The sequence below is a fragment of the Phlebotomus papatasi genome, chromosome 2, assembly GCF_024763615.1.
Source record: "Phlebotomus papatasi isolate M1 chromosome 2, Ppap_2.1, whole genome shotgun sequence".
NCBI classification, from domain to species: domain Eukaryota; kingdom Metazoa; phylum Arthropoda; class Insecta; order Diptera; family Psychodidae; genus Phlebotomus; species Phlebotomus papatasi.
The window spans coordinates 28523326-28538664 of record NC_077223.1 but is presented as its reverse complement, the minus strand read 5'-3'; the positions used below and the strand labels follow the sequence as shown (position 1 = coordinate 28538664).

Below are 15339 nucleotides of genomic sequence, written 5' to 3'. Positions count from 1 at the left end.
TATGAATTAAAACCGTTGTTCTATTTAAAAGAAGTTTTCCTTCAATATCTCCCCTTTTTTCCGAATCTTACAAAAATAAACCAGAACCAAAATGTTTAGGGTAATTGGCTAATTCTTTGATAAGTTTCTTTGGGATTGATCTAACACTGAGAAAAAAACGGGGGTGCGATTAACTTTTTTTCCTCATAACTTTAACACTTTTTAGGTGTAAAAATTTATCAACGTTTTTAATGTTAATTTTACACCTTTTTAAGTGTAAAATTAACATGAGAAAGGGTAACTTTAACCCATAATACACCTAAAAAGCATAATATTTACACCGATTTCGAATCAATAATGCAGGGTAAAATAAATATTTCCGGAATGTTATTTCCGGAAGAATCCAAAAGTTATTGCTCCAAAGTCACTGTGTATACCCACCCCGGAGCGCCTTCCCGGCAGTATGTATCCTTCTTCCGTGTTCCCGGAGTTTTTAAGCAGAGGCGGTGCATTACATTACGTTTTATCACAATGAAAATGTTTTTCCTAACATCCTGTTCCTTGCACCGGACGAGACTCGCACTTACAATTGTGTGAGTCGAGTCAGAGATCCCCAATATAACTGACTGAGTGTCTTCAAATATAAAATACTAGCATCCTATTGTGCAGTAATAAATTAAATTTGCTAAAAAAGAAATACAGGGAAGAGTGGGGCAGTTAAGGTAGATAAAGTTGTTTTAAGACTCATGTGCCAAAAGGTTGTTGAACTAAGTTTAGCACATTTCTTTTATTATTAATTTATTAACCCAGAATACTATATATTCTTGTTGAACTGAAATGCACCATCGTCCACTATTCAATCAGTATACTTAACTTAGAACTCTAAAAGCCATTAAGATCAGTAAAATCATCACCATGTTATTTTGTGAAAGAAAAATAAAAGATAATTTTTGTTCCCTTAAAGTATTTTTAGGCTCCAATTTGTATAGTTAAACTGATCAAAATTTTCCTGAATTATAAAGAAACTCTCAAATTTTAAGTAATATTTATTTTAAAGAAATTACGCAAATATAATGGAAATTTGGTATTAAATCATTTTATAATGCTAAAATATAATTTAAATTGATCTAACTTGTATTCTTTCACAAAAAAAAAACAATGACATTATTGATTTATAAAATATCATTCCTACATCATTCATTTAATTAAATTATAAACCTACTTTTTTGTAAAATATTTGCACATGTGGTTAAGAATAGTAAGCAAAAGATTTCTTTATTTCAAAAACTGTTTTATCTATTTCAAGTTTTATTGAATTTTGTACAGCAACTTTTGTTGGTAAATTGTATTTATTTATTTTTTCTAATGTTACTTTCCAAGTCCTCCCAGAAGTCCCGATATAAGTCCCAAGACAGTACTAAGTAATCCTGTTACTGGTTCTAAGAGACTATCTCCACCATTACCACCTCCGCCACCACCTCCTCCGCTTCCACCTCCTCCGCCAAGAATTCCACTGAGCAATGGTGATCTCGCTTTGGGTTTGTCCGGTTCTTCTTCAGCAATTACTTGGCAAATCAGTAGGACAACGAGGATTCCAACGTTAGACAAAAGGACTTTCATGATGATTGGAGATTTTGTTTTTTTTTTTACTTTTTCTGCGAGTTTAAACTCTTCTTTATCACTTCTTTTGTGTATTCTGCTCCATCAAGCACTTTCGCGGAATTTTTATATCCAATAGATGACCCCAAAAAGATAATTTCACATTTACATTATTCATCCTACTTACCTAAAAAAATTGTAATCGGAAATAAGGTAGGAATTTAAATATTCTCACTTTTTGTGACTTTGTAGAATTATCATATCTCCTGATCTGGCTCAAACATTACCAAAGTGTTTTCTGAAATAATCAATTGACGATGCAAATATTGTTATTTGGTTTATTACAGAAGGTTAAACCTTGTAAAGGCGTATGAGACATGGGAAAAAATAAGATTTTTTTTTAAGAAAAAGTACTGAAATTAAGAACAAGAAAAATTAGAGAAAAATGTATAAATAATATTAATATTGCTGGCATAACAACCTAGGATTATCAGTCTCATAACCTGTGGAAACAACAAGTGCAGTGAAGCTGAACATTCTTAAAGATCACGTAATGTAACTGACATGAAAAAATATGACAGTTATTCTACGTCATCGAGTTCTACGTCATCGAGCAAAAGCATCTGAAATGAGAACGGTAAGAGATAGCGACTTAAGGTTTCACCCAAAGACTGAGTATGAACCAAATCGATAAAAATCGATAAAGGTGTTTAATTTCAAAGTGTCAAATTATTTAAGAGGATCGTCAAGGAAAAAAAAGCTCCAGATTCAAGCTCTCGCGGAGCTACTCAAAGCATCCGTGATGTCCCCTGGTGGTGAAAAGAGTCATCACCCGCCATCAGCTGTCTCGTTTTTTCTACCGTTTTTTGTTCACGCTCATCGTCTGTCTACCCTTCTCCGAAGCGCTCCCCAGAGCACACAAAAAACTCATTGAAAAGGTTGAAAAACCCAAAGGCAGATTTTTAGCCTTGCGATGCATTATGAGATTTTGTGAAGGAAAGAAAAAATGAGACATGCATGTTTTACGTATATCTTTGTCTCTAAAAATTGATAAAAAAATTAAATTTTCAAGTGACAAAATTTCTATTTTTATTTTCTTCATAGTCCAAAATTTCTATTTCTTCAAAGGACGTGCATTTGAAACATTTGAAAGATAGGGGGAAACAGGCTTATTTTTTGGCCTTTTTTGGTAGGGGAAAGTACTCTCCTTTCGAATGTTCATGCCTTGGAATAATGTGAATTTTCTTTTATATTTCGTAAGAGCCTTACATATTTCTATTAAATATTAGTCAGCTTATCATCAATATTTATGATTATGTGATAATTATTTATAAGTCTCTCAGGAAAAACAAAAGAAAAATCACGCTATTCGAAGGCATGAACGTTCGAAAGGAGAGTTCTTTCCCCTATCCCTTACGATTCGAAATTTAAAAACTTTACAATATTGGCAGGTCAAACTAATAAATAATTAACATGACCTTTATTTTTCCTCCATTCTTTCCAAAAACCATGTTCTTCTTGGGAATCTTTAAAAACGCATCCTGCGATTTTTTTTATTTTTAAATATGTTTTAGAGGCCGACTCGGTGATAATTTCATATAAGAAAATACTGTTGAATCAAAGATTTTTCAAGGTCAAAGGTTAAAAATGCTCTAGAGAGCGTATTTTTAAACCGAATAGGGTGACATTTGGTATAGTTCCAAAGGTCATGCAATTTCTTACAATTCTGAAAAGGGTATAATTTATTATGAATCCATATAATAAACCAGTTATGAAACTATAACTAATTTTTATCTGAAGTCCAATTGTAGTATTGTTAGCAAATTGCACAATCACAGTAAAAACTTTTGGACACTGACCAAAATATTGGTAAAAATTTTCTTTAGAACAATTTGTTACAGAACAAATATGTACCTAGAAAAGATATTTATTCGTTCCAATATTTTTTCTTTACGATTTTGTTAAGTATAGTGACAATTGTGTAAGTTTTCTTTTATAACCGTTTTGATACAGTGGAATACCTACAAATTTCAGTAGATTTCGTTTTATACAAATTTGATCTGTGAGTTGGAATAGAATTTTGTTGCGCTCTACTGTTTTGTTCCCACTGTCAGGAACAAATTTGTAGATTTTTTTCATAAAAATACTATCCCCAGATTTGTAACATATTCGTTTCAAAAATTTTCGGTGTCCGCGGACGATTTAATTTTTGTAACAAAAATCGTTACTATTATGGGGAATCCTTTTGTCTCTCTTAAAAAGTACAAATTTGTTGCTAAAAGTCGGAACCAAGTATAGACATTTTGTTCCAATTATCGGAAACAAATTAATGCAATTTAAAAGATCTCGTCAAAGAATATTCAGCTTAACAGTGTTTTATACAGACTTGTGCATTAGAAAATCACATGCGAGTGCTGGTAGCAGGAGGGGAAAAAATCTTGGGAATCTCGAATTGAAAAAAAAGTGAAACCTTAAATATTATAGCTTGAAAAATGCCACAAATTTAACGTCCTCCTCGCTGCGATGGTGACTTTCGGAACAAATTAGTTAATAATATTGAGTATCTTTTTGTTACTCCTTGAGGGTACAAATTTGTTCCGAAAATTTTCGGTGTCCATGGATGAGCCACGTTGCAGAAAAAAATCGTTTTCATATTAGGTATCTTATTGAGTCTCGTAGAAAGCACAAATTTTTTCCAAAAACTTGTGTGTCCGTGCGCGAGCTAATTTTTGGAACATTATTTTATTAATTATTTATTTTGATGTACCGGGTTTTCTTCGCCATTTTGTACATTTTTCAGTTTACAAGTTTTTAATACAGATTACATTGTGTATGAGAAATATGTCCATTCAGATGCTTCAGTCGTTTGCACCGGGCGGGACTCGAACTCACAACTGTGACAGTCGAGCCGGGGATCACACCGCCCAAGAGCCGAACGCTCTTACCAATTGCACCACGGAACCCCTATTTTTGGATCAAATATAGTCATTCGAGGAGAGATGGAACACGTTTTTTATATTCAATATTGCGGATGCGTTTTGAATGCGAGACAAAGACGAATCTCACTGGTTTATCATTTGAAGACTCTAAATTTAAAATATCAATATTAGAAAAGCCTAGATGAAAATAGTCACTTCGAAAAATAGGATTTAAAAAAAAGTTGAATTTTGAGGCACTCAAAAAAAAGTGCGGGTGAGATGGAACACCCCTAATTTTAGCAAAATATTCCTAGTTTATTTAATGAATTTAGAATAGGATGGAAGTGATTTTAGACATGAACACTATTTCATTGAATTTATTAGAGTTTATTTTATGTTTTCAATATAAATGATTTATTTTGTGGAATATGTGGTTCATATACTTCGATGGTAATTTCGCTGAGTGTATCAATTCAGTCTTACCAGAAATTTAGGGAAAATAATTTCTAAGATTTACTTGAAAAGATTTTGAAGAACATTGATCAAAATTCACACCGGAAGTGTTGCCAAAACTATTAAGTTCCATCTCTCCTCAACCCCCAAATACACGTATTCTTATGGCGAAATAAAAATTTTTGGCCATTTTTCAGACTTATGAATGAGATGAATTTAAAAAAAATTAAAATGACAGTATGGGGAGGTGGGGATACTTTGAGCAATAGGGTTACATTGTTATGCGATTTTTTTGCATATTTCTAAAGCAAACTGGCTTTTAATATATATTGTAATTTGGATAGACAAAACAGTTGTGGATATAAATGAAATAAAATAATTGTAGGAGCCAGCTTAATTTAAAAATAGGCAAAAAAACATATAACAATGTAGACCAAACCCACAGCTCAAAGTAGCCCCATCTCCTCTTATATTAGTTCTCGAAATATTTCAGTTTTCGTAAAAACTGTATTTTTATAAATTTTGTTGTTTTTATCAGCTTTTCTCGTAGTCAATTTTGTTCTATTTACGATCATTTAGAGCTAATTTCGTGGACCAATTAAAAAAAAAACTTTGAAAAAGATGCAATAATTCTTGAGACGTATTTTGAATAAAATGAACTGTGAAGAAAGTTCTATTTCAAAATCGAGTTTTCTATTTTAATCTCGAAATCATGTTATGCTTTTTCGCTACTTTTAGGTTTATTTTGTAACTTCGCTGATCGCGGTGTGTTCGTGGATTTTAGTGGGCAGCGGAATTTTTCGTGTATTTTTGTGGATCGCCGTGTTTCTCCCGGATTTTCTCGGATCACGGAATCGTTCACGAATTTTCGCGAATCGCGAAATTTCTCGCGGATCGCGGAATCTTTTGCGGACCGAAGAATTTCTCACGGATTTACGCAGCTGACAGAATTTATTGTGGATTTTCCCGGACCGTGGTTTTTTTCGCGGATTTTTGAAGATCGCAGTATTACTCGCGGATTGCGGAATAGGTTCTGAGCCATTTTGGCATTAAAGTTTTACATGTATTTTTGTGCATTTCTGACAATCGAATTTGCACTCTTCAATTTTCAACGACGAGGTTTCGAGGTTTCCTGTAATGAATCTCAGCTAGCATAAGGTTATCTGGACTTCGATTTTGCCCCCAATTCGAATTTGCAATGAAAGAATCACACATAGCATAAGCCCATTTAGACTTATCATTGACTTTTTTCTTCTCCGAGAAAAATTATATCCGCATATTTTGTAGTCACCGATATTAGCTGGTTTTGTGAAATGCCCATGACAATTGACGATTCATAATTTTTACGATTTTCTACAATTTTTTGAAAGAACGAAACTGATCGTGAAAATCATAAAAATTGGCTCAGCTGTAATTCATAAGATTTCTCACACAGTGGATGAGTTTTGTTGTTTTGCATTTTTTTTCTCCTCCGCCTGATCGAAAAAAAAACTGCAGGCGTGCTGAAGGTCAGAGAGAAAAGGAAAGACATGGTGAAAAATGCGACCAAAAATCCACGCGTTATCTTGTGGCGAATTGCTGAACAGTTTTGAGTAGAATTTCTCGGAAGCTCGGAAAGCTATCAAAAGCTCATGAAAATTTCCAATTTGCAGCATGTTGTTTAAAATTTAATTGCAAAAAAACTGTTAGGAGTTTTTCCAATTCTAATGTACCATTTGAAAGCTAATGAAATGTAGATTGGTACAAAAATAATTATTTATTCGGAAAAAATGATATTCTCGGTACAAAGATGCAATGAAAACTGTCATTTTTTGGACAATTTTCAATTGAAAAATACTTGGAAAATTTGTATGAAAAGTGAAAGAAGTGAAACAGGCATTTTATAGAGCATGTCTTTACGAACAAAATTAAAAAAATATATGCCTCTCTATCTTTCATATTCTAGGAGATAATGCAGCTTCTTTGTGGCATGTTTTAGGAGTATACGAATGTTTGGAAAATTATATTACGAAAGGAAAACAGTTTTTCAAAAAATTAAAACAGAGAATTTAAAGATAATATAAAAAACTACCCTCAGTTAAATTTTCAAGGAAATATCTCAAAAATTGTAAGACTTGATACACTTTTAATTTTGGGTTTTTGTATGGAGACGCCATTTTCTGGCTTTTCGATCCTCTTAAGCGAATACTTAGTAAATTTCACAATTGAGCCAAAATTGATGTTTATCAAAATTCATTGAATTTCCTGTACAGCTCGTAATTTCTGAATTATCGAATTGAGACTGAACATAACAGATAAAAACCAAATGAGGCGAAGTTTTAGTTTTCTTGTGTTTACTGACAGCTGTTATATTGGATATTGCAATGAAGAGATATTATATCAAAGATCTGAATGTAATTATAAAGCTAGTTGAGAAAACATTTTGAACCTTTTATATTTATAATATTGAATATTTTCTGGTGAAATTTTAGCAAGCTATAGGGGAAGTGTGCCAAATTTCGACCAGCTTCTAATTTCGGCCCCTTTGAGTGTAATCCGTCAGTGTTTTTTATGAAAATTGATTACAGTAGACTCTCTCAAATTCGGGAATTAGACAGAAATTCGGGCGACATGTGCATATAGATATTGAGTTTACACACTCATATATATCGTAAATTGCATGAAAATCCCTCAATAATGCAAAATCACATCAAAACTAAGACAAACCATGCTAAATTTGAGCATATTTGATTCATTTGATAATCATAATCAAACTTGAAAAATGACAACAAACTTTTTTCAAATGTAACCGCTGCCCGAAATAAAAAGTAGCCCGATCTTAAAAGAGCCGAATTTGCGAGAGTCTACTGTAGTTTTCATTAAAGATTGTTTCTGTTTATGTTAAAAATGAATCAATCTTTAAATTTCGGGTAAAATTTCCCAGCTGGATCCTATATTTCGCGTAAAAAAGTATATACTTTGTGAGCGTCTCTCCGGTGAGCTAGTGTTGACTATTCCGGCAAAATCTTGCTTTCCTAAATTTCTTATTCATTTTGTGTTTTTTTTTTCAATTTCTGAGTTCTACAATGTCCAGAGAAAAAAACCATCGCTTCTATGAAAAAGATGATGTGGAAAAGGCCTTAGAAGAGTTCAGGAAGGGCAAATTGCTACGGGAATCTGCGGATAAATTTGAGATACTACTTTTCAGGTCTTCAGAACAAATTACACGGAAGATCTCGGGGCTTGTGGGTCATATAAACGTATTAAACTAAATATTAAACTCGTTCCGTATGACGTTTTGAAATTTTCTATCCGTTGCTTCACAAAAGGTGGTCAGAAAAAAGGTGGCCGGTATTTCACTCAAAGTGGCCGGAATACTAGGGGGAAGCTTTGATGTTTCGCATATACGCTACCATCAAACACTTCGTATTTCTTCCGTATTCCTTTATGAATCTCACATATGGCTATATATTTTAATAGCTACTCTTAAATTCCACCTCTCCTGAAAAAATTGGGTGTCTAATTCTTTTTTCCTAGTTTCAGGAAACAAAAATTAAAAACAGGTGCAAAACTGTAATTTTAATGTGTAATATTTTGTACAATTTTGCACAATTTTTATCACTTTTTTTGGAAAACTACTATCACAGGATGTAGAGGGGTTATTAGGGTTTAAATTTGTATAAAAACCTCTTGGAATGAAGAAGGCCGTTTTTGTGGGTGGAAAAAAATTCGCAAACTTGACCCATATTCATAGATCGGATATTAAGAATTATTATGTATCGCATAGTGAATCTGGCAACACTATAATTTTAATGTTCTAACATAACCTCACTTGTGTGTTTCGGACGTCAAGATGCAACATAACCTTCAAATTTCCACATACATTTTGGGGTTGCGAAAGTGACATTTTCATGGAATTTGAAAATCAAAGAAAGAAAATGGATTCCTCAGTGTATAAAATTATGCCTTTTACAAATCTTCATAAAAGTAATATTAAAAGATATTATTCCTCACATAAACTATTTAATCAGATAGACTAGAGTTCTGTCTAAACAATGATGTGTAACTTTTAATGTCGGGTGCAAAATTTACGGTGAAAATGGGACGTTTTTGAGTGATGTAAATTATATGCGAAAATAGAAACTTGATTGAACTATCGGACAAATCGCCATTAAATTTTCATTTTCTTCTAGAGAAAAATGTGAGGATTTCCCAGGATTTTGTGAGATAGGATTTTGAACCTAGTAAGTAAGAGGTTTTTTTGGCATAGTTGGTGAATTGATACGGTTCGTGTTGTAGTCAGAAAAAATTACTTAACTTGGACATCATTTTTGTATGCGAAACATCAAAGCCTCCCCCTACAGTGATTAAACTACAGGGAATACGGCAGTGATTAAAAGAAAACAAAGATGAAAAACTAGTCTTCAAGGTTCTACACAACCCTCCCGAAAAGGAAGTAACAAAAAAATATCAATATGAATTAAAATTATTGCATTTCAAACTTAGGACTTCGGTGCTTATATGCAACTATGACGAAATTTAGCACACTTACCCTATATTTAAGTCAGAATTGAAAACTAATGCTATTCAGGCCATTATAAGGAAACCTCGACCTCGGGGCATACCTAGGACAAGGTAGCTGAATCAATTTCAGGATCTTGCCTTGAAGCGCCTTGGAATTGAACCCGAACATCTTCCTGAAGTAGCGGAGGATCGACAGGCGTGGGCAGTTAACATTATGATGTCATGGGCCTACGACCTCAATAAGGATAAGCGATTGAAAATGATGATGATGATAGAAAATTAATAATTTGAGCGTTCAAAATAATTGTCTATGCCTGTGGTGCACTGTCTTTTAGATCAAGAACATTTTTCATGAAACCCGAATTTTCAACCCTTTCTTATGCAAATGTAATGCATATTCTATATTCCAATCTTTTTCACTCTACTTCTTCGCGTAGACATCAAAATTTAATTTAGATTTTCGTACAAAATTAGTAGATTCGAGGGATAAAAATTTTGAGTTCATAAATTTTCCTGGTACTCCTTTTAGAGACCGATAAAATTTCATGAAATCAAAATTCGTGTCCTTTACCCTTTCGGACTCAAAATTAGACTGAACTAAATTTGGTTTAGTGTAATGCTTAAAAAAAAAGAAGAGTATGAAAGAGTAAAATAGACATATGCAAAAATTTCGAGAAAGGGATATGATCTTTGACATGAAATTTTCCTGATCCACCAGTTGTGTCGGAGCCATTAATTTCAAAATTGAGGACATATCAAGTCTAAAATCTAAAAAAATCAAGCACATTTTGGGTCATGCCACACTAAAAATTCGATCTGGTACAAATTAAACTATAGACAAGTGTCTTAACTAAACTTTCAACTTATCAACAATTTTTTATCACTTGGAGTTATTTTTAATTTAGATTCCGAAAAACCATAAGCTTATAGGTTTATCAACTTCTTTTATTGATTCAATTGAAATGAAAATGGTACAATTTCAAATTCAGCGCATTTTTTGCGAGTTATTTGCACAATTTTCTCAGAAGACTTTGATGTTTTTAGCCACATCGTCATGATCTGCTAGCACACATTCCACTATCCCAATCCACATCCTTGGCCTATACACCGATTTCTTGCGTACAACGACTTTGACTGCACATCGTTCTAGGAGAGTCTTCCACTTTAGATTCGTCTTCTGTTCAGGTGAGAGTTTGAGAAATTCTTCTGGTGACATTCCAATAAGTTTTTCAGCAGCATCACGCATCAGACGACAATTGGTGGAGGTTCCTGTGTGATCTGTGAGATCCATGAGAATCTCAAAGGTCAGGGAATTCTTCTGGGATGTCTGAAACTGAAGATTGACACAGTTTGTGTCGGAACAGTCGCCGTCGGTGATTCTCTTGCAGAAAGAACTGAAAAAAAGGAAATGTAAGTGCCTTTTTAAATTATTCATGAGGAAATTGATGACTTTACCATCTTTCTGTGACAATCCTCCCAAAGCCATCTAGGTCAAATTTTGTGATGACAGCGTAAACTAAAGCTGTAAATTGCTCCTCATTGCTGATAAGATGCCCTTCAGCTCTGTCCAGAATCTGTTGGACAGTCATAACAGTCCGAATTTCTTCGGGAATAGGCAAATCAGTGCTTTCGAAGGAAAATTTTTCAAGCGGTGGAACAGTTGCCGCGTAAGCAATCAATTCTTTTGCTTCGGAAACTTGAATATTCTCCGTGATAAGGGTTCTGGATGTAAAATTGAGAGTTACGGCTCGATAGAACGATGAATAGTCACTTTTGATGTCATAGAGGATTAGACAAGTCTCCATGGGTTTCCAGGAATTAATTCTATCATCGCAGGTCTTTCCCCAAAAGGTCAGGAGCATTCCTGGGAAACTCTTGTCCATCACTACAATCTCTCGACAGTGAGTAATCCTTCCATGACGAGTTTTTATCTGAAAAGTTTATTTTCGAAATTTTCCAAAATCCTGAACAAAATATTAACTTACCTCTCTCAGTGGCCTGATCATCCTCACAACCACAAGGAGATCCACAAAGTCTCCCGAAGCAAGTTCTCCCCTTGCATTTACATCCGTGAGACTCAATGTTAGCCCAAGAGGCTTCAAAGGAAGATTTAGGAGTTTTCTGAAGTTATCTTGAGGTCCTGTGTGTAGATAGATCCTCCCTTTTCCTTCGTTGATGGTCAAGAGGAAGCGCGAAGATGTCTTGGGTTGATAATTTGATCGCTCTGATGGTGAAGATACCTTTGCCTCCATTATATTCACCACAACGCCATATTTGTAATTCTCACTCGTGGTCATGATAAAATCCTTGGATCCCCAAAAAACACAATTTATTGTATCATAGGGAGAATCTCTGATGGTCAACGTGAGAACTCCTCTTTCATCTCCATCCATATTTTCGAAGATTTTTGGCTCTGATTTTCCCACAATTATTCCCAAAATTGATACATCCTTTGCATCTTCCCTCATGTGCTCGAGGTTCTTAATCCAACACCGCACGACAGGATTCATTTTAATAAGTGTTACGCGCAAAAAATCTCAAAAATAAAACTGAGATGAAATACTGAACAAAAAAGACTGTCGCCGCCTTCGATATGCAAATTCCTTTGTGAAGTTCCCGCCGCATTGGCCATCTGACGGATTTTTTTGGCGCAACAAATGGAGGTATTTTCAAAAAATATGTATACTTAACGGAAATATTAATAATGGCGGCGCAATGTTCCACAGAACTTAGACTCAGGCCTTCCCATAAGAGAGTTCGGGACATCCATTATTATTATTTTTTCTTATACAGGGATGGGGTTGTCAGTCCCATGTCCCGTGGAATCAAGTGCAGTGAAGCTTATTTGATTCTGCTCTCAGAAAATGTGTTGTTTTTATAAGGTTTTCTGATAGAATCGATAGAATGCTTCAATTTTTTTCCAGTTTCCCGGTTGCGCGCAAAGAACTATTACCGTCGTCGCAGGTGACTTTGCACTCTGCAGTCCGTAAGACTTTCAATAATTCTAGCACTTATTAATAGTCTTTGCCGATCCGGACTACCCGGTCTACCATGTCAAAGTATATACGGATGTGTCATGTACCAAGAAATGTACAAGGATCCTCAAAAGGATACTTGTAGTTTCAGTAATAGTCAATGAAATGCAAATTATAGGTATTTTGCCGAAAAACGGCTCCGTGAAAAAGTTATCTGAAGGTCTAATTCCAAAAGCGGTTTCAGAGTAGAAAATTGTCTAGGGTAAGGGCTCATAATTTTGAACAGTCTGCTTATACACTAACGGCCAAAACATTAAATACACCCTTCGTAAGCTTAAATACACGTGATTTGGACCGGGAAAACGCTGTAATATCCAGTTCTATTGACTGAAATAGTTTCATATATAAACCTAAGAACAGTTTTAAACAAGATTTGAGAAAATACATGAACTACAAAATGTATAATTTGAGAATCAGTCAAAAATTAGCTTTTTGGAAAAAATGTAAAAGTAGCCCCACATTCTAAAACTGATCTAATCTTTTAATAATCATTCAATATAAGCTAAATACTATTAGTAAATATTATTAAGAGTCAGAAAAACTGAAAATAATACCGAGGGAATATTTTTGGTACGGATTGTGGTCAGTTTCCGGTGTGATGTGTTCTGAAAGGGGTTTCTTCTTTGAATATTGAAATTTTCAGCCCAAATTCTACTTTTTCATATATTAGGTGAGATTCTTAACAATCTCACCTACTATAATCCTAACAAAATTTCATGTCGTCCGATCGACCTCAAACTTGGCCAAAATGTGTTTCAGCACTTCCTGATCACGAATATATATGTGGCTAATTTACGTTCCCGGCCGGCCGGCCGGCCGGCCGCTCTTTGGAGCTTAATAGCTCCTAAACTAAAAGAGATATCGACTTGCGGTTTTCGGCAAAGGTTATATATCGGGTGAAAATTGCAACTTGGTGCATAGACCCCCCACCCCCCACCCCTCCTTCCGCCATTTTGAAGACCCCCCTTTTTTTGTTTTCTCAATAGCTCCGCCCCTATGGCATCGAGCGGGCTCAAATTTTAGTATGTTATAGCTGGGCCTTAGAGCTTTCCATCAATACCAAACTTAAGGTCCCCCGACCCCCCTGACCCGAGCTATAAGGGTCCAAAAAAAATTTCTTAAAATGGCCATAACTCCGGTTCTAATTGTCAGAATTTAAAAAGTGAGGGCTTTTTGGAAAGCTCTCATGAAATGCCACTTCCCCTTCTAACATCGCAAGTTCATAAAACCACCGCTAGGGGCGCTTTTTTTAAAAAGAAAATTTTTAAATCTTAAAAGTTAAATAACTCAAAAATTCCATTGTGCATCGGGCTGAAAATTTAGTATGTTGTAGCCGTTGATTATACCTATCAAACAAAAAAAATCTTAAGTCGATCTAAAACCCCTGACCCGAGCTATAAGGGGTCAAAGTTCGAACATTGACCGGCCTCTATCTCCGGTTCTAATTAACATAGCGACCTAAATTTTACCTTTTTGGTTTCGTCTCGATGAGCACTTTCAGATGGAAGTTCAAAAAGTTACCACAGGTGGCGCTGTGATAGCGTCAAAATTCATCGAAATTCAAAGTCACTTTTCTCAAAAACGGCATTGTGCAAGTTAATGATCAATCGGGTGACTGGCGTGGCTAATGCATTCGGTTTATTGGGCGTGCCAGTCACCCGATTGTAGCCTCATTGCAATTCTCTTGGATTTTCTCGACCACAAGGTTCGAGATTAGGCGCGACATCAGTTCCAATCTTGGTGGAAACACTTCAGGATGTGTGGGCAAAGTTCCTTCAGACATTTTGTAGAAACTAATCAACAGGATGCCTCCAATATATGAGGCGCTTATCAAATCTAAAGGAAAATTCTTCGAGGAAAACTAAATTTGATGATTTTATTCATGCTTATTTAAATAAAATAATGAAGTAAAAGAAATGAAATTGCAACAATAATAAATAGTAATTTGAAAAATAATAAAAAATATATGAAAAAGTAGAATTTGGGCTGAAAATTTCAATATTCAAAGAAGAAACCCCTTTCAGAACACATCACACCGGAAACTGACCACAATCCGTACCAAAAATATTCCCTCGGTATTATTTTCAGTTTTTCTGACTCTTAATAATATTTACTAATAGTATTTAGCTTATATTGAATGATTATTAAAAGATTAGATCAGTTTTAGAATGTGGGGCTACTTTTACATTTTTTCCAAAAAGCTAATTTTTGACTGATTCTCAAATTATACATTTTGTAGCTCATGTATTTTCTCAAATCTTGTTTAAAACTGTTCTTAGGTTTATATATGAAACTATTTCAGTCAATAGAACTGGATATTACAGCGTTTTCCCGGTCCAAATCACGTGTATTTAAGCTTACGAAGGGTGTATTTAATGTTTTGGCCGTTAGTGTAAGTATCGATGTTCCAAGTTTGAAGTGCGATATTTTCAATACTAATTGACATTTCTTGTTAGTCTGTTTTCAGAAGAGTTGTTTAGAAACTTAGGAAGCTATTTATCGTCTTATTTTTACTAAAATTAGTTTTAATACGTTTAAAAATGAATTGATATGTTGAGGTGAATTTTACTCTTATTTTGGACAACTTGTTTATTAATTTGGCCAATTTGGCTGTAAAATTGGACAGCTAATCCGCCTCAATAAGATGCCCATTGTTCTTCATTTCATGAACCAATCTTACCAAGTCCTCTTCCTGTTCATGTAAGGGAACCGTAGAATGTCACAAGAAGCCCGGAAACTTTCCATATCATTCATTACTGAGTTGACTTCGGTACTCCAAGTACGTGCGGATTCGCTCATTCCCTGGCCTTTCCGGGAGCCTTTCAAGGCATTTCTCGCTACAACTCGTTCGT

General features: G+C 34.6%; 1 protein-coding gene across 1 annotated transcript; it reads right to left on the bottom strand.

Annotated features, from left to right (window-relative positions):
- Window positions 1-10381: 10381 nt before the first annotated feature.
- Window positions 10382-12606, bottom strand: LOC129803348 (protein hold'em). Its single transcript, XM_055849833.1, has 3 exons — window positions 11438-12606; window positions 10908-11383; window positions 10382-10846 (listed from the first exon to the last, which is right to left on the bottom strand). The coding sequence occupies exons 1-3, from the start codon at window positions 11960-11962 to the stop codon at window positions 10474-10476; spliced, it is 1374 nt and encodes a 457-aa protein (XP_055705808.1). The 5' UTR covers window positions 11963-12606; the 3' UTR covers window positions 10382-10473.
- Between the last annotated feature and the right edge of the window lie 2733 nt (window positions 12607-15339).